At 46.7% G+C, this 25,378-nt stretch overlaps 2 protein-coding genes across 3 annotated transcripts in view; one reads left to right on the top strand and one right to left on the bottom strand.

Moving 5' to 3' along the window:
* The window catches only part of MTFMT (mitochondrial methionyl-tRNA formyltransferase), a 6,441-nt gene extending 1,418 nt beyond the window's left edge, over nucleotides 1-5,023 (top strand). Inside the window, exons 2-9 of the mRNA XM_085308748.1 lie at nucleotides 219-544; nucleotides 716-838; nucleotides 1,537-1,639; nucleotides 2,248-2,323; nucleotides 2,884-2,975; nucleotides 3,546-3,627; nucleotides 4,211-4,293; nucleotides 4,575-5,023. Coding sequence (XP_085164874.1) covers nucleotides 219-544; nucleotides 716-838; nucleotides 1,537-1,639; nucleotides 2,248-2,323; nucleotides 2,884-2,975; nucleotides 3,546-3,627; nucleotides 4,211-4,293; nucleotides 4,575-4,775 — 1,086 coding nt within the window. The 3' untranslated portion in view covers nucleotides 4,776-5,023. The remainder of the gene's footprint in view (nucleotides 1-218; nucleotides 545-715; nucleotides 839-1,536; nucleotides 1,640-2,247; nucleotides 2,324-2,883; nucleotides 2,976-3,545; nucleotides 3,628-4,210; nucleotides 4,294-4,574) is intronic.
* Nucleotides 5,024-11,332: 6,309 nt separating this feature from the next.
* Nucleotides 11,333-25,378, bottom strand: part of CILP (cartilage intermediate layer protein) — a 14,307-nt gene continuing 261 nt past the window's right edge. Inside the window, exons 2-10 of one of the 2 annotated variants that reach the window (XM_085308584.1) lie at nucleotides 23,396-23,522; nucleotides 23,037-23,138; nucleotides 20,542-20,625; nucleotides 18,861-18,914; nucleotides 17,069-17,254; nucleotides 15,784-16,149; nucleotides 15,567-15,675; nucleotides 15,029-15,186; nucleotides 11,333-14,417 (exon numbers count right to left, since the gene is read on the bottom strand). In XM_085308584.1, the coding sequence (XP_085164710.1) occupies nucleotides 12,076-14,417; nucleotides 15,029-15,186; nucleotides 15,567-15,675; nucleotides 15,784-16,149; nucleotides 17,069-17,254; nucleotides 18,861-18,914; nucleotides 20,542-20,625; nucleotides 23,037-23,138; nucleotides 23,396-23,456 (3,462 nt within the window). In that variant the 5' untranslated portion in view covers nucleotides 23,457-23,522 and the 3' untranslated portion in view covers nucleotides 11,333-12,075. The remainder of the gene's footprint in view (nucleotides 14,418-15,028; nucleotides 15,187-15,566; nucleotides 15,676-15,783; nucleotides 16,150-17,068; nucleotides 17,255-18,860; nucleotides 18,915-20,541; nucleotides 20,626-23,036; nucleotides 23,139-23,395; nucleotides 23,523-25,378) is intronic. The other variant, XM_085308585.1, reaches the window with a different exon arrangement.

Raw genomic sequence — 25,378 nt, 5'->3', positions numbered from 1 at the left:
GTGTGGAAGTCGGTGGTTTGGGGTGAATCTGGGGGGTTTGACAGAGGCTGGTGGGTCAGAAGGGTGAAGTAGGGGTGACCTTTGGGGTGGGACTGTGAAGGAGAAGGTGCCACTGAGGGGAGCCGAACAGCAAAAGGGAGAGGCTGTGGTTGGCAAGGGGATTGGGGACAGCAGAGGTGGGAAACCAAGGTCTGTGACAGGGCTTGGGCCCAAATGAGGGAGAGGACGCCCTGTGGAAGGGGGCAGGGGTGCAGCAAGGGCGGGAAGGCCCCAGCCCTTGTCTCTCCCTTTCCCCACCTGTGTCAGGTCTTCAGTGCCTTGTCCGCCTCAGGGAGCTTGGTGAGGACCCGCTCGTGTCCAGGYTGGAGGTGGTGACCCTGCCCTCCCGCTTGCCTGGGGACCTGCCTGTGAGGAGCTGCGCCCGGGAGCTCCAGCTGCCTAYGCATGAGTGGCCGCACACGGGACCTCTGGGGCAGTTTGATGTTGGTGTGGTGGCATCGTTTGGGCGGCTCTTAAGCRAGGACCTTATTCTGCAGTTCCCATAGTAAGTGACTTGACAGGATATCTCAATGCTTCATTAGTGAAATGAGACTGCTTTGGAACAGCACTGTAGTCTACATGACTTGTAGCAGTTGAGGTGAACTTCTTCCTTGGGTTCATTTATGTATTTTTTTAATTACTGTTCCAATTCTAATTCTGAAATACTTCAATTCAGTGGTGTGCTGAATGTGCATCCCAGCTACCTCCCACGATGGCGTGGTCCTGCACCGATAGTCCACACAGTGCTACACGGTGATAAAGTAACTGGGGTGACAATTATGGAAATCAAACCAAAAAGGTATGTTAGATGTGCTTTTCAAAACAACTCCTAATTTTTGCTTCTCAGGAGTTTAAATTGTCACCACTTCGGTCATCGTTTAAAAACTTTTTTACAATTCGTAGTTTATTTAAGATGCATATTTGCATAGGGTTTGTTTAATAATAAACATTTGAAATCATTTCTAAACTTTAATATGAACATCTGAGATTCATTACAAATACAGTATTTGAGTGAATACATAATTTTCCCTCTAGTTGACAGACTTTATAATTGCCTATAACCTGTAAGGTAAGAAATTGCCTGTCTAGGAGCAAGGGAGAAATCATCTATTTTAACTTTAGCACAAAGTCTAGCTAAAGCTGCCTGTGAAAGCACATTATCAGAATTTGATCATTTCTTTGTTGCATGCTTGTCTGATAATAGATCTCAGGAACATCTGAAACTTCTTTCAGATACTTCAGGTTGTTTGTTGAGAGATCTTCTGAACTGCAAAATGTGTRTTTCTTATATCTGTATCTATAAAGATTATCTCAGCTTGCTTCTATAAACTTGATTTTCCGTTCCCTGTATTGTCTTGTAAACCTAGCRTTTAAACTTAAACATTTTCAATAGATAAAGACAGTAATTAGTAACTGAGCTAACATATTTAATGTACACCTCTGCACTGTTAATTATGGCTTTTCTTCCAGTAGAATTGTATGCTTTCTCCTTTGTAGGTTTGATGTAGGTCCAATTATTACGCAAGAAGAGTTTGYTGTTCCTCCCCACTGTACTGCAAAGGAGCTAGAAGTGATACTGTCAAAGATGGGTGCAAATATGGTAAATTTATGCAAGCTAGTGTCACTTTTGATTGGTGTCTTGCTTTTAATATATGTTAACAAGATTGTTTTTTATCTTGTTCTGAGTTGACTGCAAGTTTTAAGAGAGTGACCTGAAACTTGGTTTTTGTGAACRTTTTGCCTTGCAGAGAAGAAAGCTAAGCAGTATGTGATCAACTGTCTGTTGGTCCTGTATGTTGCTATTTTATTTCTATCAAAGGAAGAACCCAGGCACTTTGTAGGGAAACAGTATGGTTACTTATTTCACTGAGGTTAAACTTATCTACTTTTTCATCTTGATGAAATGCAGCTTTCCTCCTGTTCTAGGATTACTGTCAGTGAACAGATTGTTCATGAAGCAGTATTTATGCTATAATTGTGATTCAGAGGGGCGAATACCTTTAATGTGCATGTGTGTGTATGATGTGTCTTCTGAATGTGCTGACAGGAGTTTCTAAAAGCTCATAAGCTTCACTGATGAAATTGAAGTACTGTTTTGCACATCTTAAATTTATTGCCAATAACAGTAAATACAATCTAATATTAATACTCTTAGATTTGTTAGTATTCTGTATATTCTGTGCTCTTTATTTTCTTTTTCTTTTGCAGCTCATCAGAGTTTTGAAAAATTTACCTGAAAGTTTAAAAAATAAAAAAGATCAACCAAAAGAAGGGGTAACCTTTGGTAGGTACACATCATATTTAATGCAACTTGTTTGAATTTTCTTCTTTTATCAGCTGGAGAAATTAAGTTGCTTCCTATTGTGCTGGGCTATGTTTTTCAGATACCTTTCTCAATATGGTCCCTTCCTTGCCTTCTGTGCCTTAAAAACCAAAAAATCATACAGAGGGAAGAGTGTTTCAGAATTCTTCTTCAGACTTGCTACATTATTGTGTTTCCAGTTACACATGCAGTATGAAAATGGCTAACGATGTCACAAAATCCAAGGCAGTTTTTTGTTCTTTATGTTTGTAGCACTAACAAAAGTGCTCAGCTGTGCTTGTAAATATCAATCATCAGTTTGCAGTGCAATGGGTAAATAAGTGAACAACTCTGAATAGAGCGTATAAATAAACTCACTTAAGACTTTTAAGAAGTCTACTTTTCTCTAGTGTCTGTATAAGATGCCTATGGCTGGACAGTAAGCCTGCCATTGATCAGAATAAAATCAGYACAGCTATTTGCTTGCAAAAAGGTGCAAAGCAAGGTATCAAGTCTTCTACTTTCTTGTTTTATTTTCCTAGCTCCTAAAATAACTATAGCTAAGAGCTGTATAAAATGGGAAGAGCAAACAGCTGTGCAAATAATGCARCTGCATCGTGCTATAGGAAGTATGGTAAGGCAACAACTTTTTTTTTGTTCATTTTCTAACCTGTCCTGTCCTCTGTCTTTGGTTTATGTATTTTCAACTAATAACTAAAACTCAGAGGCTATTTAGTTATTTTGGCTTCTACCTAGAATCTGTTTAAAATGCCAGGGTAGTCTGGTGAAATGCCAGTCAGCATCAGAGATGGAGTTAGAGCCAAGCAGAATTTTCTTGAACTTGATCCCAAGTCTGAAATTAGCTTAACAGCTTTGTTTTGTTTCCTTAGCTCTGAGTACCCCACTGATACGTTTGAGGGGATTTCAGAATGCTATGACACTACCTTTGCGTAACAGTATATGGTGCAACCAATGCAGCTACTCTAGGTAGCTGCTTAACTTATGAATGTGCGTGCTAGTAGTTTGCTTGTCACGGTGATGAAGAATGTGGAGAACTATATCTACCTAAGTCTTTCATCTGAACCTAATACCTAAATTTTCCCCTAATGCTACTATCAGAGGTATCTTCTGTAAGGAAAATAACTAGGCAGTTACCTGGAAATCATGAAAATACTCTCAGTGTGTCATCTGCTTCTGTTTCCAGTTTCCTTTGCAGACGCTCTGGAAGGGTAGTACTGTTAAACTTCTGGATTTTGTGGAGGTGCATAATATCCCTCGTTTTACAGGTATTTACTTTTAAATTAATCTACTTAATGTTTAAAAAGCCACAAGAATTTAACTTAACTTGAAGACTGTTCGTGGTTGTACTGGAGGATGACTTTATTTAAATAACTGATTTCTGGAAGTCCAGTAGAACCAAGTCAGTCTCAAATCCTGTGAATCCTGAGATTAGGGATTCTAATCCTCTAATTAGTCAGGAGATTCTCTTCTAAAGCCTTTGTCTGAGGATCTCTCACAAGGAAAGTCATTCCTGTGCGTTCTTGCTGGAATAATTTTCTGTAGTAGCCTGTAAGTTTGAGAGCCGTGTGGGGTCTGATGGTATCTAYAAGAGTACAGAGGGCTTAATGAGTTTTGTGTGTGAGATAGAGAGCAATGCTAGAGAGTAACTGCTGTTCATGAGTCACTTCCATCCTGTTCTCATTCTCTTCTACTCATTTGGGTTAAATTCAGTGCAGAATACAATAGAATATTTTTGAGCAATGTAATAACTTAAGAGATGATTACTTTGTTTCAAAGAGACGTTATAATGCTTCAGACTTTTTTCCTACTTGTTTACATAAAAATGCAAGACAATCTCTTTGTTTTCAGGTCAAGTATTAAATGACCATGGAGCTGTCCCTGGTTCGCTGCTATACCATAAACTGTCCCAAACACTGATAGCTTGTTGCAAGGTAGATTTTTTTACTTTTATTTTATATTCAGTGCCCTGAAGATGAATATTTTCCATTGTTTGTTAACTTTTGTCTTATTTGTTCATTGTTCTCCACAAAATTGTTGTAGATTAGAATCAGTCTCTATCTTATTTTTAAGTGACAATTTGACTCCTAATATAAACTTGATAACATCAAATAAAACATGTTATGTAACACAGTCAACCTAGTAAGAGCTGAAGTTCATCCTTTTAAAATTTGGAAAGAGCTTCCTGCCAAGTTTGTTTTTAATTATTTTTCAGGAAGGCTGGGTTGGAATCAAAACAGTCGTATTAAAGAAGAAACTCTCAGCAGTTGACTTCTATAATGGATATATGCACTCTTGGTTCCAGCAGAACTCAAAAACAGTTCATCCCGAATGCAGATTTCAAACACTCAAACTTAACACAGCAAAAAAGACTCTGAAAGAGAGGAAAATATTGCCAGAGGATACAAAACAATGAACGTATCCGAAAATGTTGAAAAGAATGTCTGTAAGTTAATAGTGTATGAAGTATTTTAATACTTGCCTTGTAACAGTAAATTTGGTTTTCCTGTCCAGAAGGTTTGATCTTACTATCACCTGCATGTTTTCATTGTGGGTTTCTGACAATTGTCATTTTTTTCCATGAAGGAAGAGAATATCTGTGAGTACTGAAGACTGAATAAATTCCTGTTTCTGCTGTTGGGTAATAAATTTATTTTTGTACAATGTTTTTACTTTATTTGGAGAGAGTTTCAGTTTAACTTTCTTGAAACGTAAATTGTACACAGTTACTTTTATCTAGAAATTTTAAAGTCACTTGCTTCTCTAATTTTTAGTAGTTTAACAAAAGCAGAGTCTTAAGGACAGAAGCCTGTTTGACTGCAAGACATTTGTGTCAAATGTCTTCATCACTGATAGAATTTCTTGCAAAAGAGTATCCATTCCATCTTTTAGTTATAGCATTTGTCATATGCATCAGTGGAATATTTTTTAGTAAATTTAACTGATGGGATTTGTCTAGAGTTTCTCCTGTACCTCCGAGTTTAATGCTAACTGAAACTCTTAGACTGTCTAGTTTGATATTCTTGTGGACCCTTCAACTTTACTCTTATTCCCCTATGAGACAAATAACTTATGCTTTAGCTAGGGGCATCTGCAGAAACAACAGATGGAGTATCTCTTCCTATACATGATAGTTTTCTTAGAATTAACTGCTCCTAACACGTACAGTTGTCCCTTGCTTAGGATTGGAATTTGACCTCGGGTTGTTGATAGAGTGCCCCACCTGAAGCTACATGCCTTGGTCATATATCTTGGTCATTTTTGTTTTTTCTTTTTTTATGGAAGGCTTCCTGAGCAGTCTGTCATTCCATATGATCAGCCTTTCCTTTTTAGCTTTCTGTTCAGTTTTGTATTTTCTTTTACCAAAGGTAGTTTTACTCTATGACAAGCAGCTTTCCGATGCTTGATGGAAATAATGAATAATTTCAAACTTTGTGTTGAATAGTTCTATGTTGCATTATTAGATATTTCAATTAATTGGATTAAGAACTGCCTAACAAACTTTAATGATATTCCATATTGCTGATTCTTTAGTTATAATATCTTGTAGTGCTACAAGTTGAATCTCCGTTAGAACTTTACTGTACCTGCGTTTTTATCACTTCTACTGTAATCTCCCTGAACAACTTTTGCAATGCACTCTAAGAAGAAGAAGAAAAATCTCATCTGAAATGGCACTGTTGTTCTTGATTCATGCAGAATAAAGAGTTTTCATCTTTTTAGCTTGACCCAATAGTCACTGCCAGCTGGATCATTTATCTGTATTTTCCTGCATGAGCTCTTTGTATAGTGTCAGTTTACAGTAACAGCAAAACAAAAAATGGGCAGACCTTTGGAGCAGCTCTAGTTTTTCAGAGTACCACTGAAGAAAAAGCAGAGCCACTGGAGATATTCAGACTTAATGAGGCACCGTTCCATTAGCTTCATATTTACAGAATTATCACTGAAAATTTGGAAACTTAAAAAAAATTGCAGAAGTTGCGTAGGCTTGGCTGTCACTGAGGCTCCATTCTCCTCATGCTCGTCAGTAAATGCCAGCATTTTGTGCTTAAAACTCTTCCACATGTCCTTTTAGCTATTGAGACTTTTTAATGCATTCATGTCTTTTCAAGGACGTGTCTGAAATTTAAAGCTAAAGTCATGTGTTGAATTTATTCTGAATGGAGTTTATATCAAGGTGGCAGGAGATTTATACACTTGAGTGAGACTTAATGAAAAAAACAAAATTCAGAAAAAGGTGTTAAATAACAAGGATAAAATGCTTTTAAAGAAGCATCTGTTAGAGCAGRTGCTGCAGTATTCTTTTTCTTTGCCATTAGCCCAACAATTAATTTGCCTCTGGCAGGTTTTCTAGAACACATGATCCTCCAAGAAATCCAGACCTGTGAATTAGAGTCAAAACCTGGAAACAACAGCAAGGTGAAAGTTAGGCTCCTGTGGAGAATTCCTTTGACTTTGAAGACTTAAGGGTGGAATTTGTGCTGCAGAAATTTAAAAATTGACAGCCACTTCCAAGCAAATGTTATCTTTTAATGCTTTGCTCCCTCCCATCTGCTACTTGCAAATAAAGACTGTGATGTCATTTTGTTTTTCTCTGTTAAGATTAGCTTTTATGTGAAAGGTTCAATAACTGCCTATGTCAATAGAATGGATAGGGCTTCTTTTTGTAGATGGCAGGTGTTGGGTGTTTTTTGTGAATCTGTTACCTCACTGAGAGCACTGACCTGGATTTAATGCCAGTTTGCCTTGTGTTTTCCCACTTTTGGAGCTTCTGGGATTTTTTTTTCTTTTTTCTTTTTTTTTTTTTTTTTTAACCCTCATAGGTATCAGTTTCCAGTGCCTCAAAGTGAAGATGTTTGAGGATAAAAATACTTCCTTTAAGCTTCTTCCAACAGATGGTGAGGTTTTGACACTAATCCAGCTGTATGTTGGAAGTCTGGCTTTACATATGAATTGTATCAGAAGCTGAATTAGTAGAGAAGTGAAGAATGTACAAGGAAAAAAAAAGTTTTCAGATGATCAAAATATTAATTCATCTGCTGTGTTCTTAGGAATGATTTTGAGAAAATTCCTTGGTGGGTACACTGTTGTTTGGGGGGGGGGGGTTTCCTTCTCTTCCCCTCCTTTCTCTGAACCTGCTCTGGCATCGTGAAGTTGGTAGCAACTGTAGCTGTAGGCTGGTGTGGATCCAAAGAAAGATCCTTTGAAGCAACTTCAGAATTCAGCAAAAATGCYATTCCTATTTTTTTGCATTGTTATTCACAGAGCAGAACTTCTTGGTCAGAGTAGTATGCACAGCGTAGCCTTGCGTGCACCTTCACTGCAATTGCGTGCAAAGCAGTTACTGCTGTGTGGTGTTAGTACTGCTAGTTGGAGTATCAGMCTCCAAGTAGCAATGTCTGTGTTAGATGTTAGCATTAGAGAGAACTTGTAGGGTAATTCCTACATCTCTTGGTGACAGTTGTAGATTGCAACTTGTGTGAAATCTGTTGTTGCTAGTCATTGCTGGCAAGTGGTAATTTCAGTCCTAACTAAAGCATGTAGTAACAGCAGAGAGTTTCCRTGCATCTTCTGGAAGTCTGAAGTGGAGTACGGTCAGAGACCCAGTAGATGGTGCTCTCTGCATCTCTTAGGGGAAAAACAGGATCAGCTGGCCAAAAGATCGTGTAATTAAAATCTGGCTCAGAATGTCTTCAGTTAGTTCTTTAATACCAAATAATGCTTAAAGCATGTTGTAACCAGGATACATTATTTGTGCATGTAATTTCATCTTCTGATCTTTTCTTTAAAGCTTCTCAATTTCTTTCTGTACAGTAAGATATCAAAGGTTAGACAGGTTTTTTTGATTAACAGTTAGTGTCCTAGCTGTGAAAATGCACATCTTCACTCCAATAATTTTATGGGAGGAAAAGAGAATAAAACGTATTTACTTTTATGGAGAAAATCTTTGGCATACTATTWATGACATGGTAAAGAAGCTTTAAAGGGAAATAGTGTTCCCCAGGCAGCTTTTAGTCAAGATGCCTCTTTGGAAACTTTGCCTTCACCTCACTCTGTAGGAATTTAACCCAGTAGGTTATGAGCACACATAACAAAAAGGAGGCATTTGCTGATGAGGTGTGGAGCAGCCTGTCAAAACTGACTCTGGAATACAGACACTGTGATTCAATTCCCAGTATCACTGCAGAAGTCAAGCACAGCCACCGTAGCAGTTGAAAGCTGGTACTAGTGAAATAAAACAGCTGTTCTTCTCTCAGGGGGGAGAGAGAGAGAGAAAGTAGCAACGGTATTCCTAGGCCAATATCCAGTAAGGCTTAGTTTAAGATCCCCTGGAGCCAAATTATTAGTAGACCTGCAAAACTTYTGAACACCAGAAGGGCTCTTGTGTTGGATAGGGATGATGTCATCTTCGATTTCAAATGAATATGAGGAGTGATATTTCCTAATATGCTGATGATTAGCAGTCAGGTGCATCTGTTCCATAATCAGAAACCATCCTCCTCCTCCTCCTCCTCCTTAGGAATCTTCTTTATTACTGTTTACTGCTAAATAAATTGCAAGTAAACAATAAGTGTGACTATATTTACAGGTATACCTGAGCCTTTTCAAAAAGTAGTTTACAAAAATCTGTGAATAATTTGAAGGTTTGAAGGTTGAGAAGAATCTCCCTCCTTGTGTTGTTTATCCTGACTGCTGGCAGCTTGATAGCTTCTGGGAGGCAGTATTTTTCCTTTGTTGAAAACAGGAGGGATAAATCATCAGGTTTATCTGAGGGTTGGAAACTAAGTGACCTTAATAGAAGATACTTTGCCATTAGCCTAACCTGCTGATGTTTAGGAGCCACGTCTCCCCTTTCAGACCATTTCTCAAGGTTGGTGGTCTGAAAGCCAAGGCAGAGGGTGGAGCTGAGTCAGTGTTCTGCATTCCTCTAGCTGATGCTCTGCTTTGTGATATGTGGGAGTGTGGTTTACATTTCAGGTTGCTGAAAGGACACTGTGCACTATGCTGACCATAAACGCAAGTGCTCAGGAGCTGCAGAATTCRGAATTGACATTGAGCTATAGCATAAAACCTGTGTATGCGAGGTGGGAGCTAGGACCTGTTTACTTTTTCTCCTAGATAAATTTGCTTAATGGATTTGGAATGGCGGCTCATCAGTAATGAAGTGTTAGCACTGTGTGGTAGTCATTGAGCCAAAGTTGTTTGCTGTTAATAGTGTGTAAGCACYTGTGTTTGAAACCTGTCTTGCTTGTTATCCAGTGTAATCTGTCAGCAGCCTCCTGTGAGAGCTCGGGGACYTGGTGAGTGCAGAGATCAGATTAGTTTGTTCCTCAAAATCAGAGTTGAGCTGCAGTGGGGAGACAGTTCAGGGAAACTTGCAGAGCTTCCTCCTGTTTCATGGACAGTCAGAATTTTAGGCCTTGAGGCTGTGACTGTTTCGTTGCTATTGAACAGACATTTTTCYCCCAAAAGAAAGAGCCCTAAGCTCGCTCTTTCACCAGAGCGGTGTTTGGCTCTGGTGAGCCTGTGTGCAGCACARGGAGCAGATCTTGAGCCTGTTTTCATCCATGTAACTCCTGGATTGGTCTGCAGAAATAATTTGTATTACTTCACCCTCAAAGTGATGAAATCAAGACCAAGATTTGGCTGACTGTCTCTGCAGAGGAGGAGGGGAGGGGAGGTTCTCTGCTGGTCTGCAATGCAAGCCAAGAGCTCGGTGGGAAGGTCCAAGCTAATGCTCCCCACTGGCTGCCTTGGCCCGAGCTCATGCCAAACCATCACAGCAGACTAGACACAAAAGAAAACACACACAGTCTAAATTCATTGGTATGAAGATGACGTGCCAGAGTATTCCACAGCTCTTCCTTTTCTGCTTCTCTTTCATAATTGACAATTTGCATAAGAACACAAATTGTTGTTTGGTTTGAGTTTTTTTTTTCTTTTTCCCCTCTGTGATTTACCTTTTTAACCATAAATYGCACTGCATAGGCACCAAGTTTAGCACAGCTCTGTCCTTAATGCCTGAGATGCTCTGTTGGAACTGAGAACCTGTTCCAGAGTTCGCTAAGGGCTACTGAAAGGTTCCCTTTGCTTTAGTGAGCTGTAGATGGGGTTCAGAATAGATCTAGATCAGAACTTGCTTCATACGCATTAGAGGGAATTGAGTGGTAGGGGAAACCACATTTGAGTATGTGTTTTGAATTCCAATTTGAGTTTTCATCCTGTAGCACTGGCCAACTTTTTGTGATGTCTTCTGAAAACTTCGCTGTTGGAGGCTTGTCTGCACCCCRAAGTATTGCTAGTGGTATGTTCGGGTGTAAAGCACAGGATGTGTTCTCTGCTTGTGTGGTACTCAATTCATCTCTAGAAGTAGATGAGGGAGCTCACGCAGGTTTGACAAGTATCCAGGCAATGCGTTTAGCCAACGACTCCTAGCAGTAGCTATCTGCGTAGATAGCCACAGAAGGGTTATTAGACCCTCAGATTAGAGCAGCTTCTTACCCAACAGAGTCCTGCTCACTGCTGCTGAATATGGAGGGAAACTAGCCTCCTCCCTGTCTCTGCACCTTCTGCCCCTACTCTAAATTCTCTGTTTTGCTATCATCCTTAAAGCATTGGTTACCAGCCTCTTCCCTCCTTCCCTCCCTCCCTCTCCTCCCCTTGTCATCTTATGTCCCACTCCCTCCTTTCTGCTGGAGCCTGCTGCTGCCTCCGTATCTCATGCCTCACCCAGACCTGCCCTCTGCTTCTCCCAGCACGGCTGCSTGTGTCTCCCCATCTCACAGTGCTGGTGCTGCCTGTGAGTTGGGGACCGATTCCCTGACAGAGCCTGGAGGTGACTGCGGCACCTTCCCCCCCAGCCCTGGACTCGGGAGCAGCAGCTCTCCGCTAAACCACTCACCCGTACCCAGGATCGGCCTTGTGTTGAAAAAGCTGTGACCTGTTTGTGAAAGGATTGTGAAATTCAGCAAATTCTTCTTCAGTCARCTCTACATGTGGTTTATTTACTTCGACATGTCAAACACAAAAGGAATACACCATTGTCAAAAGTAACAAAATCACTTTTTTTTATTAATCTACCCTATTCTAGAGCATGGATTTTCTTCTCAAAGAGTGCAAGAAGCAAGAGCAGGCTGTCATTTTATCCATGTGGAAACTACAAGTCTATGTGGTTTCTCCATGCTATCAAACATTAGTTTTTAGAAATGCAGCTGCCGGTACTTTAGCTTTGAATACAGTCATTCTAAAACAAGCTAGAAATAAATAAAATACTTACATTTCAAGTAAAAAACTGCTGTTGAATTCAGTATGAGGAAATCAGTTTATTCCTTTTCATGTTACCAATTACTGTACAGGTACTTGGGCTGGCAAAGTCTGCAGATGCAGAACAGAAGAATGTTTTATGTACATGATTTAATCCAATTGTGTATTTATTTTTCCCTTTCGGCTAACATGTGAAGCTGTTTAATGTCAGGCAGAAAGAAGATTTTATGGACACATTTAATAAGACAGGAACCCACTATAACTACTGGCCCCCAATTTTTGCCTTCTGTCTTTCCATTCTGGTGCAATGCAAAATAAAAAATGTGCACCTTAATTATGTCTCAAAAATAATGGCACCTACCTGCTTTGAGATAGATTATTTGCAGGTAGATATTCCTTTCAGATTATATTTAATCAAACGTGAGCAACTTTACCGAGGCTTCTATACAGCTCTAATACGTAGGAGAGCGCTGAGCTCTCATTGGGCTTCTGCCTTGGGTAGTTCTGCGGCTTCCCTGTGGCCTTTGATATGCTGGGCTATCTCTTGGCAGGTTCGACAGCGACTGCTGGCCTGAGTTCCTCTGGGACTGGAAAATACTTTGCTCTGCTGGGCTCCTTTCTGAGCAGGTGAAAGTCAAGGCGACACCAACGTCACTCTTCATAGTTCTGGAAGTGCCATCAGACGTGCCATCAAAACACCTGCCCAGGGCGATTTCCTTGGCAATCCTCGGGTCCTGGTCGGTAACTGTGTAGATGCCGTAGTTATGCCCTAGTGGGTCGAGAGGAGCCAGCATTGTATATTCGCTGGAGTCGTTGTTYGTAGCCATGGGGAGGTGGTTCACCAGGTACTCGTGGAGCATACTGTTAACGCTTTCTCGGCGGCAGCTGCCTTGTGGGACAACTTTCACGAGGGTGCGGTCCACGCGGTCTTGGTCGTAGAGCATGCCACTGCACTTGAACTCCAGGCAGGCTGCTGAGGTGTTTGGCTGGTCGATAGCACGGATGCTGCGGACGTCTCTGATGCCGTAGAGCTTGCCAATGGTACGGGGGTGTGTCCCACCCATGTTGCGAGATCTTATGTTCACCTCTTGGGGTCCGTTTATTTTTACTTTAATGTAGCAGGCCCTAAATTCCATGGGCTTGGGCCACCATGCCAAGTAGTCATCAGTCCAGCTCATAAGGTCATCTTCATTGAAGGGAACGGTATTGTAGTCATACCTGTCTCCCTCTACCCTATAAAATCTGAAATGAGCAGAACTATATGGAGCTTCCTCACATTCTTTTAGGTTTTCATACGCGTAAATAGGGCCATCGTTCTCTTCTGGGGAATTGGAGCTTGGCTTGGCCATATTGATACTGAAAGCAGTTTTCTTAGTGTTCGGGTCCTCGTGGTCTGTCCTCCTGTAATTGAGCTTGTTGAGATATGGCTGTGGGACCCCAATAACGTTAGGGTTGAGTTTGGGAGCAGARGATACAGCTTCGAGTTCCTCACCCCCCAAGCTTGCCAAGATATAAGCTGCATAGGCCTCTGGGTTTTGCTCGTCGCAGAAAGCTGGCACACAAGCGCCATTGGGACCAGTGACCGCACTGTCAAAACGACCCCATGCTCGAGGGTTGGAGGAGAACCCTGGCTCTGGCTCTGTGTTTATAACAGAAACCACTACACCTTGGATCTGTTCACTTGGCAGAAATCTCTCGCTTCGATAGGCTCGGACTTTGATATAGCACCGTCTGCTCTCTGGGACATCCAGGTTAAAAAGCCGCCTTTCTTTGATCTCCATGTTCCCAACCAAAAAAGTTCTTTCCTCTCTTTTATGCCGTCTGCTTCTTTCAAGGCTGAAGTCTCCCTCTTCCTCCCATAATCCTGTCTCTGGATTCAGTGACCAAAGCTTCATCTCTTCCAGGTGTTCTGGCATCTTCACCTGAGCAGTGTCCAAATGAACCTTCACTTCTCCTGCATTAAGAGACTCGGTACCCAGTTCATCAGTGAAATCCACCGAAAACATGCCATATGTGCGGAGTGGAAATATATCTCCTTCCTCATCTACAAAGTTCAGGTCGCTTTGTGTCACATCAGCCATTGAGATGTTTCTTGGGTCGAGAAATGTTACRCTGGCTTTCACTTTGCCTTTGTAGACTTCTCCGTTCTTCCTATAAAATGCATAGGGAGGGATTTCTAATTCRGCAATTGGATCATCGTCTTCCATTTCTCCCAGTGAAATCACATTGGTCTCAGAGGATTCTAATGTGACAGGGGCTTTCTTCCTTAGTAACTTGATCTCATGAAACACGGCACCTCCCTTTTCATTGAATGGCAGGACTTTAGTGGTGTTCACAAACTTCTGTAGACGATCAACGAAAGTTAGAACCAGTCTCTCTGTATCCGCTGGGATGTGGACGGAGAAGGTTCCCTTGTAGCCAGTCATGCTCACTCTTTTGTTCCCCATGTAGATGTGGCCAAACCTCAGCGGCTCGCCGTTATCTGCTGCTATGGCTCTACCTCGTACCGTTTTTCTGGTCTCTGTGCATTTTTTGCAGCCACATTCGACAGCGACTTTAGTCGGCAGYGTGTATCCGTTGCACAAGATCTCTCTGGTTTCCATTTTAGAGACACCGCAGCAGTAAGCGGTGCTGTCTTTACATCGGAGACCTTTGTCCAGCTTCCCAGCGCAGATCTTCGCTGGGCACTTGCCCACGTCGTAGTAGAATGAGTTAGTTGTGTTTTGGAAACAGTCGCGTGGAAGTCGGATGAGGTGGCTTTGGGGCTGGGGATTGCAGGCTGCCTCATGTCTTCCTGTTAAATATGTTTTGTTAAGGAACAGCATGAAATAATCGTACAGCCCTTGGTATGTGGTATAAAACCCTCAGAGCTAAACATTGTTTCCAATAACAGTGAGGTCTGCACAGCAATAAAACACATGTTTTGCAGGATTTTTGGTTAGCTGAGTTCATCTGGCCTTCATTTCAGAAAAGCAGGTGCTTAGTTTTAAYGTAAGGTAGGTGATTAAGAGCAGTCCTATTTGGCGAAGTGCCCCAGCTCCTGCTTACCTGCCACTGCCATCAAACACAGCCTTAGTTAGATATTACATGTGCTGCATTTTTGGCTATGGACAGACTTAAACATAGTTCGGGATTTAAAAAAACACCGAAATGTTTGTTTGTAATGCAGCAAGTGTGCAGAGCAATCACTGGGCCCAACACATTGGGTTTGGCAGGTCCTCTGAAATCCAGAGCTCCAGTTTTCAGAGAGCACCTGGCTAATACGTCAGTCGCGCTTGTCTGCTAACCAGGGAGTGAGATAAACCCTGGGTATTCTTCCTGTGAMTTTTCTTTCCTCAGTGTAGCAGAATTTCTGTGCCTTGGTTTCTGCACCCTGCCACCTCCCACCTGCACGTTTTTTCTTACCTATTACAGAAAGTTTGGCAGATTGGGATTTTGCTGAACCCCCATCGCTACTGGCCTTGCAGAAATACTCTCCCGACTGGCCTCTGTTCAGGTTCTTCAAAATCAGGTTGTTTTTATACTTGTATATGGAAGGATCCAGCAGCGAGCCGTTGTGATACCTGCCAGGGACAGGCGGACGGTTAATGGGATGGACTGACCGCATGGCAGGAGCAGAGCTATGTCCTAATCCTGGCCGTGCTGCGTCCTGCTGTATAGAGCTATACAGGATACYGGACCTCTTGCCTCAGTTTCCCTGCTTATTTATATGTTTTTCCAGTAAGTCTCTATGCAGATTTCATTACTATAAAYGTGAGAAATGCCAGCTCTAGGAATCTCTCATTTGCAGCAATGGGTCCTCCATCTAAGTGCGCTGTTTTAAGAGTTATGATGTTCATGATGCTTATATTCACCTTCGTGAGGATGGTAAGGAAATACAAATCGAATCCGTGCACAGGGAAGGCTTCTGCCCACCTGGCACGAGGGGCTGCGAGCGCCTTACCAGAGATAGCGGTCGGGGGCTGGACTGCCGACAGCATCGCAGCAGAGCGACACGCTCTGTCCCACCCTCCTCGACTTGTCGTCGGGACTCTTCAAAATGTACGGTTTGCCTGCGAGAGGAGGAAAAAGCCGTCTCGTTAGTCCTTCAGGCCTAAAATCGGGGTTTGTTTCCAAGAAGCGTGTAAAGCCTCCTGCTCCTTCSCCTCTGTCTGGGTTACCTGATCTTTCCAGCTGCACTTGGATGGCCAGATTCCTCTYGGTGCTTTTCGGCACGGTGACGGTAGCAGTCACATATTTGGCCTTCTTTATTTTAAGGGTGTTCTTGCCATCCGGGCAGACTCCAGGGATCCTAAACATGCCCCCGCTGTCAGCTGTGGTTAACAGCTTGAGTTTCTTGGCTTGCAGGTAGACACGGGCTTCGGCGGCGGGCGAGCCGTCTTCGAGGGAGACCTTCCCGTGCAGGGCCGCGTCCTCGCACATGCAGGCGTCGCAGTCGGCGTTCACGCGGCCCGCGGCGCACGTCAGGTTGCAGGCTGCGGGAGAGGCACGCCGCCCAGGCAGCGGCCGGGGGTGTGCCGTCGACTCTGCGTTTAATTTAGATGCAAAAAGGCAGATACTGCGTAAGAAGTGAATTGTATCCACAACATATTTTTACTGATTATCCACAGCTGTGTGTTAGAAACACAGCGCCTATGTAGTTTCGAGCCTGGCRATTAGCAGAAAGTAGCCACGTGGCTATAATTACCTATAGGAACCATTATTCACCTTCCCCAACGGGCTGGCTTCAGGGACGCTTGAATCCAGACCAGCACCTGCGCTCTTAACTGAACCCTGGCACAAGCACAAATCCAGTGGCCTAAACTTCATAGTTTTCTGTTATAAACTCGTGTCTAAATGGCACGACGCTGGTTTATCTCAAGAGCTTTCTTCCCTGTTAATTTTATGCTATCCTGAATTGGATGGGAAATAKTTTAGGTGTCAAATAAGCATTATGTGATATGAAATTAAAATAATCAGTGAAGACCTGAAGCAATGTTTCCAGTGGGGGAAAAAAAAAAAAGGAATATTTTTAGTGATTTGTTTAAAAGGGCCTGATAAGAAGGCCCCCCGTAGCCAGGAACGTGGCAATTCCCTGTACCCCCGTGTTCCCGACTCTTCTTACTGGGGCCAACTACATGGAGACAGCAGCTTGCAGTCACTGAGTGCACCGAGACTAGCCGGATTTTTCCTGTATTCCCCAGATCTTTATGGGTCCCTGATGGTTCCCTATGCCTTGGTCTCCCCAGTTTTGATATTTGGCCATCTAGTCTCCGTGCTGCGCTCCCTTAGCGCGATCCGGACGGCACTGACAGGGTGGGGGGAAAGGGAGGCCAGGTCTTACAGCTCCCGAAATTCTGGCACGGGAGGGAGAGAGGATAAAATAGCAGCGAGGGGAGCAAAMCGCCTACGCAGTGGCGAGATCAGGACGTTGTCCCCTTCCCCCGGTTACGTCCGTGGGAGCACCTGAGCAGACGTGTCCGACGCAGAGGCGCCCTTCCTCGGTTACTTCGCTGCAGTGCACGCCCCAGAGGCGCTCAGCCAGGCAGGATCTGGTGCGCTTCTGGACGCCGGTTTGGCCGCACTTCCCTGAGCACTCGCTCCACGTCGACCACGGGGACAGAAACCGCTTGGAATCCTGCAGCAGCGGACCTCGAATAACAGCGGCGCCGCGTTACCGAGCCGCACGTACGCCGCCGTTTCGTGCCCCGAAAGGGGGGGGGGGTAGCAGATCCCGTGCAGCCAAGGCTGTGCATTTGGATACTACACGCTCATGCAAGCTAAGAGCACGTTCAAGGGTCTCGGAAGGAAAGCACGAGAAGGTGTCCGAGGGCTCCTAGCTTAAATGCCTGCTGATTCGGACCGAGGAGGGTTCCTCGAGGGGAGCGCAGCGTGCGCGGCTCCCGCTCGCCTCTGACTCACTTGGCTTTAGAGGAAATCAAACACACGTTGTCATTTCAGTGCTGTCTGAGGGGCAACGCGCGCCTGTGCTTGAGTGTGGTTAAATTAAAAAATAAAGGGGGGGGGGTAAAATTGCTGGTGTGATCATACCATCCTTCCGCACACGCGGTCCGTGTTCGAAGTGTGTCCTGTTGCGAGCTCCAGTTTTACTGCGTGCGAAGCAGAAGCCGGGGAGGCTCCCGAGCACGTTAGAGAGCGTTTCGAGGAGCAGCTGATTTGTAAGCCACAAAGCGAGTTTATTGTGAGTTTTGTATGCAGTCAGATGTTTAAAGGATGTTTAAAAACCTTACCCTATGGTATTAATTTAAATCGCTCGAGTGGAAGCGATCCACTCCCAGGTTGTGGTTTGGGTTTATTTTTAAATGACAATGTTCTAGTAACATTTGCGTGCATGCACTTGTGACTAACGTCTCTAAAAAGGMGGTATCTTGGAAACGTGCGTATGGCATCATTTCCTCACACCTACTCTTCCACCTGATCCGTGATAAACCTGGTCAAGTTATTTACTGGAAAGGCAAACAGGCACACACAGCTAAACTGTTTAAATAGTGGCATTCRCATTGGAAACCTTGTCTTACAAGAGCAGGTATTTAAATAGGTTTTGATGGCTGGAAAAGACAATTTAAATGACAGCAGCCACAAAGCTGTGACATCTGGTTTGGAAAGGAGTGCTTGGCTGAATTAGGCATTTTTAATTGGATGGCTTGTCGGGGTCTCCAATTCAGTGTCCTGAGGGATAAATCCATAGATCTTATTAGATAATTTGGGGGTGAATAGGAGGAGATGAGCTTCCAAGCAGATGCACTAATAAATGCTTGGCTTTTTTCCCCACTCTGAACAAACGTTTAATGTACAACAAATTAAAGTGTGATTTCAGCGAGATGCTTCCTAACCCCGCTTAGTTAGTTTGGGATCAGCCAAGTGCAAAGCTTTGGGGTCTCATCAAGCACTTCCTTGTTACTCCTTCACTTGCACTAAACCTCTCGGGGCAGAGCCATGGTGCTGGGGGTCTGCACCCAGAGCAGCGGGCACCTATGTCCCGCTAAGCCTGGAGGCTCTTCGCTCATATAAATAGTGACTGTTAAAACTGATGCTTTAATCTGCAGAAGCAGTGATGATAAGGAAGAAAGGAAGAGATGCGTTTTAYGGAGGAAAGCAGCACCACGAGGCCCTGGAGCTCCGCGGCAGCGGGAAGGGCAGCAAGCCAAGGTGCGGGGAGAAGCCCGGTGGCTTTGGGAGGGGTGCGGGAAGGGAGCGAGCCACCGCGCCGCGTCCTGGCCAGCAGGCAGGAACGTACTGCGTCTGATGTAGCCCAGCGTAGCTTCTCCCCCGCGAGAGCCGCTCCTCTTACCTGCGGGCACAGGAACGCACAGCGTAACGCAGGCAGTGTTTCCGCAGGCTGCTCCATCTCCAACATCCCCCCTCCGCGCTCCGACCTGCRTGGGTCTCTCGTGCACCCTCCCCTGCAGTAAAGCCTATTTTTGCCAGGTTGAAAACCACGGGTTTTGAGTGTTTGCAATCCCCACCGCTGCGAGGGTGGTCGGTGCAAAGCCCAGGGGCCACGTCCCGTGCTTGCTGGCCTGCGGCTGGGGCAGACAAGCGCCTTGGCCCCGGGAAGGCGTTCCTGAGCTCGGCGCAGGGCTGTCTTTACAGCTTACRGCCTACAGCCAAGGGCAGAAGCCTTTTACTTCCTAATGCATTGGTCAAAAACAGCAGAGTTTGTTTTATTCCTTCCTCGGGGAAACAGGAGTTACCCTTTATGCAAGCTCCAGCCGCAACCTGACAGACTGATTTGTGCCATCCATYTGGAGGGGAAAATACAGTTTTCCTGACAGTTTACCTAGACTTTGTCTCGACAGGTGGGAGGGAGAGATGCAAATCCCCTGTCTGGGTGCCTGTGTCCGTATTTGCTGTGCTTTGGCTCTTCCCAGACACATGGCGCGTTCCCACCCGGCAGCTAAGCAGCGACAGAGACAGCGACACCGTGAAAACGAGACAGGAGGCTGGGAAAGTCCGGTAATCCCTCGGCTAGATCATCATTGTTTGTCCCTTCCAGTGCCCAGCGGAATTTAAATCCTCGCCAGCAATGCCAAGCGCTAGGCTACAAAGCTTGAGGTGCCTGGGGATCTCCTGAGGATTAACGAGCAGTTGGGAAGAGCTGGTGGGCGGACCCGGCTCTGTGGGTCGTTGCTGCACCGTGGACTTTAATCCTCAAGAAATGCTCTGGCACCGCGGTCACTGCCTGTCCTCATAGGCATGGGAGGGTGGAAAGTTTAGTCGCCTTCTTTGCARCTAAGTTGCGGTAGCTACTGCTGCCAAAGCCAGCTGCGACGTTCGTGCTGCATTAGAAGACGGGCTGGGGCTCTGCCACGCCGACGTTTAAACCCAAGTTTTACAGGAGCACCTCAGAAAGTGCAGCCAGTGGGGAGGATGGGGGCTTGCTTTTCATTTTGCTGGCTGCAAAGTTGAGAGGGCTTCGGTGTGAGGTGGCCTGCACGAGCTCCTTGCATGTGCGTGTACAAGGACCATCTACGGCGCATTAGGCCAGGAGGATGAGCAAAGGGGAGTAGATGTCTAGCTACCTACTACCGCCCAAACCCGGCTCGCTCATGCTGGGCGTGAGAGGGCTGGGCGTTAACGCATTGCTCTCTCATCAAGGTTTCCTGGTCCTTCCAGCTCGGAGGAGCTGTGCATGCCGAGAGCGGGTGTGAGGCGGCGCTCCCGCGGGAATGGGGGCTGTGCTCACGCACTTGACCTTCAATATTCCAGGAGAGAAGCCAACAGTATGTGTCAGCAGTAGCCAAAATCCTACAGGAGGTAGGGGATGATTAACATTTGTTCCATTGCCTAAGTGTCCCATCTAGTCAAATGCATTGGTTCGGTAATAAATTAAGGTTGTAAAATAAATAAATAAATAAAGCGGATAAACACCCATTGTCCTCACGAAGGAAAGCTGCCAGCGTTGGAAAACGACTTACTTTCTAGGCTGAGCATTACCAGTGGGCTGAAGGTTTTCTGTCTTATCTGGATCCTGCCAAGGGCTTGTTTCAGGATCCTTTGACCTAGAGGGAAAATTTACAGAATTGATAGTCAGGAAGATGAATGATTAGAGAGATCCAGGTGTTCTCAGCCATTCAGTTTTTCCAAATTCCCTTTGGGTTGCRGCTTGGTTAGTGCTGTGTCAAACAYCCCCTCGAAGTTAGCTCTGGGGCTAGAGACATCTGCGCGCTGCAGTGACCTCCTAGCATGCTCGGAGCAGCTGGCCTGGGAATGCCAGCTCTCCTCCCAGGGCTTCCTGGCTGGATTTTCAGCCAGGAACATTGCATTTGGAGGATTGTTGACTTCCCTTCTTCCCATCCCTCCTACCCCTCTCCAATCGCTGGGGCAAGGAGGCCCAGTAAACAGGAGCAAGCGTTGGATTTTCTAGAGAACATGAGGTCGGGAGAGCAGCTGGAAGAAGCAGATCCCAAGAAGGCCAAGAACCAGTGTTGAGCCCTCGTTCCCAYGGAGAGACCTGGCCCGATGAGATTTGAAGGCCCATTTCCCAATGGGGGAAAACATGGCAATCCCTTACRGTTTGCTTCCTTCTGCCGCCACCTCCACCGTGAATGCATTGCTGGAGCTCTTGGCCTGTCCAAGCCTTGATGGCTTCAACCTGAGCAAGTTTCAAGCTGCCACGAATCCTGCAGGCTGCCAAGACCAGCTTTTGCAGGTACGTTTGTGCCTGGGCTAGCCCAGATGCTGAAGGGCACACGTTGTTCTGCTCAGGTTTTGGAGGGGAGCTGCAACAAGTGCTTTCTGCTAGGCACGAGCCTGGGAGTCTGCATGGGGGGAGGAGGAGGAAAATTGGCTCTTGCTCCTGCGCTCACTCTCGTTCGCATTGGAAAAGGCATGAYGAGCTCTGCTTGCAGAGCAAGGGTGCAGGGTGGCCCATGGGATGGTGAAAGCTGCCTCAGCTGCAGCCTTGTCCTGTTGAAGGGACTCTGGCATCATCTCTCGGGTCTTTGTTCCCGTTCAGCAATAATCAGGGAGTAACAACCGTGCCCTCTCCGCAGTCCGCTCTGGGACACRGCCTGGGGCAGACATCTCGCAGGTGCCTCTGCGGGTAAGTCCTGCCCAACAGCGTCACTGCGGTTCAGGTAAGATGTGAATCCACCACTTGGTATCTAGGAAAAGCTTTTTTGCCTATTTCACGCAGGAAGGACTTGGATCGAGTTCTGTTTTTRTATTTGGAGGGATCCTGCCTTTCCCTGCACGAGGAGCAATGAAGCCGAGGTGGCTGAGCTTGTACTCTCCTGCCTTGGGCCTGGAGAGGACCGTTGTCACTGTGGGACACAAGCTGTCCTCTGCGCTTGCTGGCTGCCACGTGCAGGAGGGGAGCTGGCAGCCCTCGGCTTGTTTTCTCCGTGCTGGCTGGGGGCCTGGCTATTTAATAYGAGTCTTGGCGCCTGGTTGCAGTGCAAGGTCCCCCACCTGCCTTTGTGCCTGGTGTCCTTGTGGACTGCAAAACATTGGAAATTCAAGATAGAATAGGCTGTGAGCTGGCCAGAGGGCTAAAGCACAGCTGCAGGAGAGCCGGGGCCGCCAGGCCGTCCATCCCCTACCCTTTTCCAGCACTCTGAGCCCACGGCCTTTCCAGGGCGTGATGTATTTCTTAGGATGCTTTCCCTGTTCGGTCCCAGTCCAGTTACATTTAAACTAGTGAGCAAAGCAAAAGCCCTGCGCGGCCCCGGCTCTCGGCAGATGCTCGGATCAGGGTGCAGGAGGCAGAAGCTCTCCAGAGCCTCTGCAGCATTTCAGGGCACCTCCCCAGTGAAAAATTGATTCTGTCTGTTCTAATCCCCAGGCTTCTGGCCAGGGGACTTTAGGGTAAAATTCCTCTATAGCCTCAGAGAATAGATCAAAATAGCCTGCAAACACGTTTTCTCTGAAAAGCCCGTTGGAGCAGAGGGGTAGGTTCCTTATCGCTCAGCTCTTTGGYGTGCTAAGGCATTTGAGATCCAGCAACGGGCAGATAAAACAAGCTTCATGCATCTTTTCTAGAGAACAACATAATCCCTGCCCAAACGGCTCAGTTCAGAGCCGGCGTGGTTGATCAGTGCGTGGGTAATTACTGCTGAAGGRCCAGGGAGAGCAAGGGCCGGGAGCAGGCTGCGGGCTGCCAACCCGGGAGCCGCAGGCAGTAAAGGGACCGTTCTTTCACAAAATTCCTTATTCCCTCCCTGATCCCAAATTTTCATTGTACACAAGTTATCCATGGGTAAGTCTGGAGGCTACGATCTGCTGTACTTGGGCATGTAAACAGGGGAAGACCTGGRCTCCATTCCCGCCCCAACACAGGTTTGCTGGAGGACACTGCAGCTTAGATCCTCAAAAGCAAAGAAGTCTAATCCTATGGCAGATCTGGACTTCAGCGCCTCCATCCCTCGGTTTTTCACCTACAAATGGGAGCAGCTGTCGTTTGGATACTAACGCGCAGCTATCCTAGATGAGGAGCGCTCGGGAGACGTCACCAGGAGGGCCCATCTAGCAGGGCTCGCCGGGGTTCGGCTSGAAGTCAGCGACTCGTGTCCGCCTAGATGGACACAAACAATTGCAAATTCATTTTGACCGTGCTCCAAAGGGGCTGGGCAGGAGCCAGCCCTCGTCTGGAAGTCGTTTAGCTGTGTTAGCGTAGCGCTGACCTAGAGCCGGGGCAGCTTCCCGCCGGGAGCGGCCTGGCGCCTGGCTGCGCGGCTGGAGACATACCTTCACGTAGGCATGCCTGCAGGCAGCAGAGGGCAAGGGCATCTAGCTAACGTTGTGACAAAAATATAAATGTTTAACCTTCACCTAGAACAGACGTGGCTCCCAGGAGGAGGAGGAGCAGCAGCCATCCTTTTGCTGTGACCATCCTCGTCGTGAGTGGCAACCAGGAGCTTCCTCRAGTATCCGTCGCCGTTCTGTGCCTTCCTCAGACCTGCGGAGACAAGCCCAGTTATTTCAAGCCCGATCTGGAGCTCCGCGAGCTCCGTGGCAGGCAGCCATCTAGGTTTCCATCTAGGTGGGCCGCCTAGGCTGGTCCGTCCCTGGCGGCTCACGGAGGCTGATGGTTTGCCACTCACGAGATGTAGTGCACAAGCCCATCGATTTCACCCCACCGCTGACCGCTGCCGATCTCGGGAAAATTCTCCCAGAATTTGTGGCCTAAGAGGGGTGGTGAGGCGTCCCCTTGGGTGGGGAAGAAGGTGTGGCCATGGGACCTGACTGGCCTGATAGGAACATGCGCTGCTGCCCCATGCATCTCTCTGCAGGAGCAGGGGCCAAAGAAGGAGAAGAGCTGAAAGCCCAGGAGCTCTCTGCCATATCTACGTCCGCTGGAGGACCCGTCTAAGAAAGCAACCCGGTGCGTGTGCATGGCTGAACCTGTGCAAAACACAACACCAGGCCATGTGCACCGCTGCCTGTGGACCGCGTCCCTCCTGATTTATCRTTTCAGGGCCGGTGACCTTCCCGTCCCACCTGCACCACAAAAAGGTTGCTTAAAAGGCAGCGCTTCCTCAGTGCCACTGCGCTGACCTCCACGGGACACGGTGGGCTCCCGGGGGGCTCCTGCCGGTGTACACCCCGACGGGAGCTGTACCGGACCCGATGTGACAGCATCCACGTCCCCTCTTTGCATCTGAGCCGCGCTCCTAAATCTGTTCTGCAGAGAGCGCGTTTGACGGCGTATCCTTAAGGGGCCTTTCGTAGATTAAACACTTCTGCGGCGATGCTCTTCGAGCCCGCAGCCAGCCCGCGCGGCTCCGCTGCCCCCCAAAACGCCGCCCTTCCCTCCGAGGGGAGCGCGGCGGGGTTAGCACCGACGGCTGCTGCGGACAGGCCAGGGCTCTGCCGAGAGCCGCGCCGGGGACACCAGCGCGCCGAGCTTGCTGCGGCAATATCGACTAAACGCGCTGCGTCGCACGAGCGCCGGGAAGGTGGAGGCGCGTGAGCTCCTCCGAAAGCGCAAAATCCCACGTACCAGGCGAGCTTCACTGCAAATTTTAGCAAGAATCCGGGTATTTTCCTTTTTTGCGTGTACACGGGTGAGGTACCGAGGCTCTCCAGCTCAGCTGCTTCACATGTTGTTTTACCAAGTCACTTAGCCCCATAGTTCAAGTATTTGGGTAGTCACTTCATGGAGCGACCGCTCGCCCGGGGGCTGAGCTGGCGCGCAAAAATCCAGAGTGCCGCCAGCCGGGGTTACAGGCGCTTAATTTTATGCACTCCGGACTTAATGAACCTGGAAAATGCTGCCTTAATCTTTAAGTGCCTCAGTTTACCCACGAAAAGAAGGCCAAGGCAGACCAGCTGGCAGCAAAAATAACTTGTAGTTTGTAAGCGGTATTAATAAAACATGCTGGAAATGGGGAGTACGGGAATAGGAAATACTGTCCCGAATCCCGGTCGAACGACAAGAACAGAAGCAATAAATGAAGGTATTTTGTGAGCTTACGTCGGGATCACGAAGCCAGAGTCCGACAATAACCGGGAAAAAATTCATTAAGTTTAATAGCCTGCTTCCCGCTCGGAGGCTACTTCGGGAGCCGGCTGCGCCCCACCGGATTTCACGCAGACGCGGCGCGGGGGGATCGGGACGCCGGGAGCCGGCTTGGACGTGGCGCGGGGAAAATCAAAGCGAAGCCGACGGGGCGGCCGCGGCGGGAAGGGTTAAGGGGCCCCTGCGAGGAGGGCGAGACGGAGCAGAGCGGCTGCCCTCGCCGGCGCGCCGGGCGGGCGATGCTCCCGCGCCGCGGGCTGTGCTGCCTCCCCCGCGGCCGCCGAGCCTCCGCG

Source organism: Rhea americana, unplaced genomic scaffold (genome assembly GCF_003343005.1).
Source record: "Rhea americana isolate MKP2758 unplaced genomic scaffold, rheAme1 scaffold_28, whole genome shotgun sequence".
Lineage (NCBI taxonomy): Eukaryota > Metazoa > Chordata > Aves > Rheiformes > Rheidae > Rhea > Rhea americana.
The sequence above is the reverse complement of the archived record's forward strand: the minus strand, read 5'-3'. Positions and strand labels throughout refer to the sequence as shown.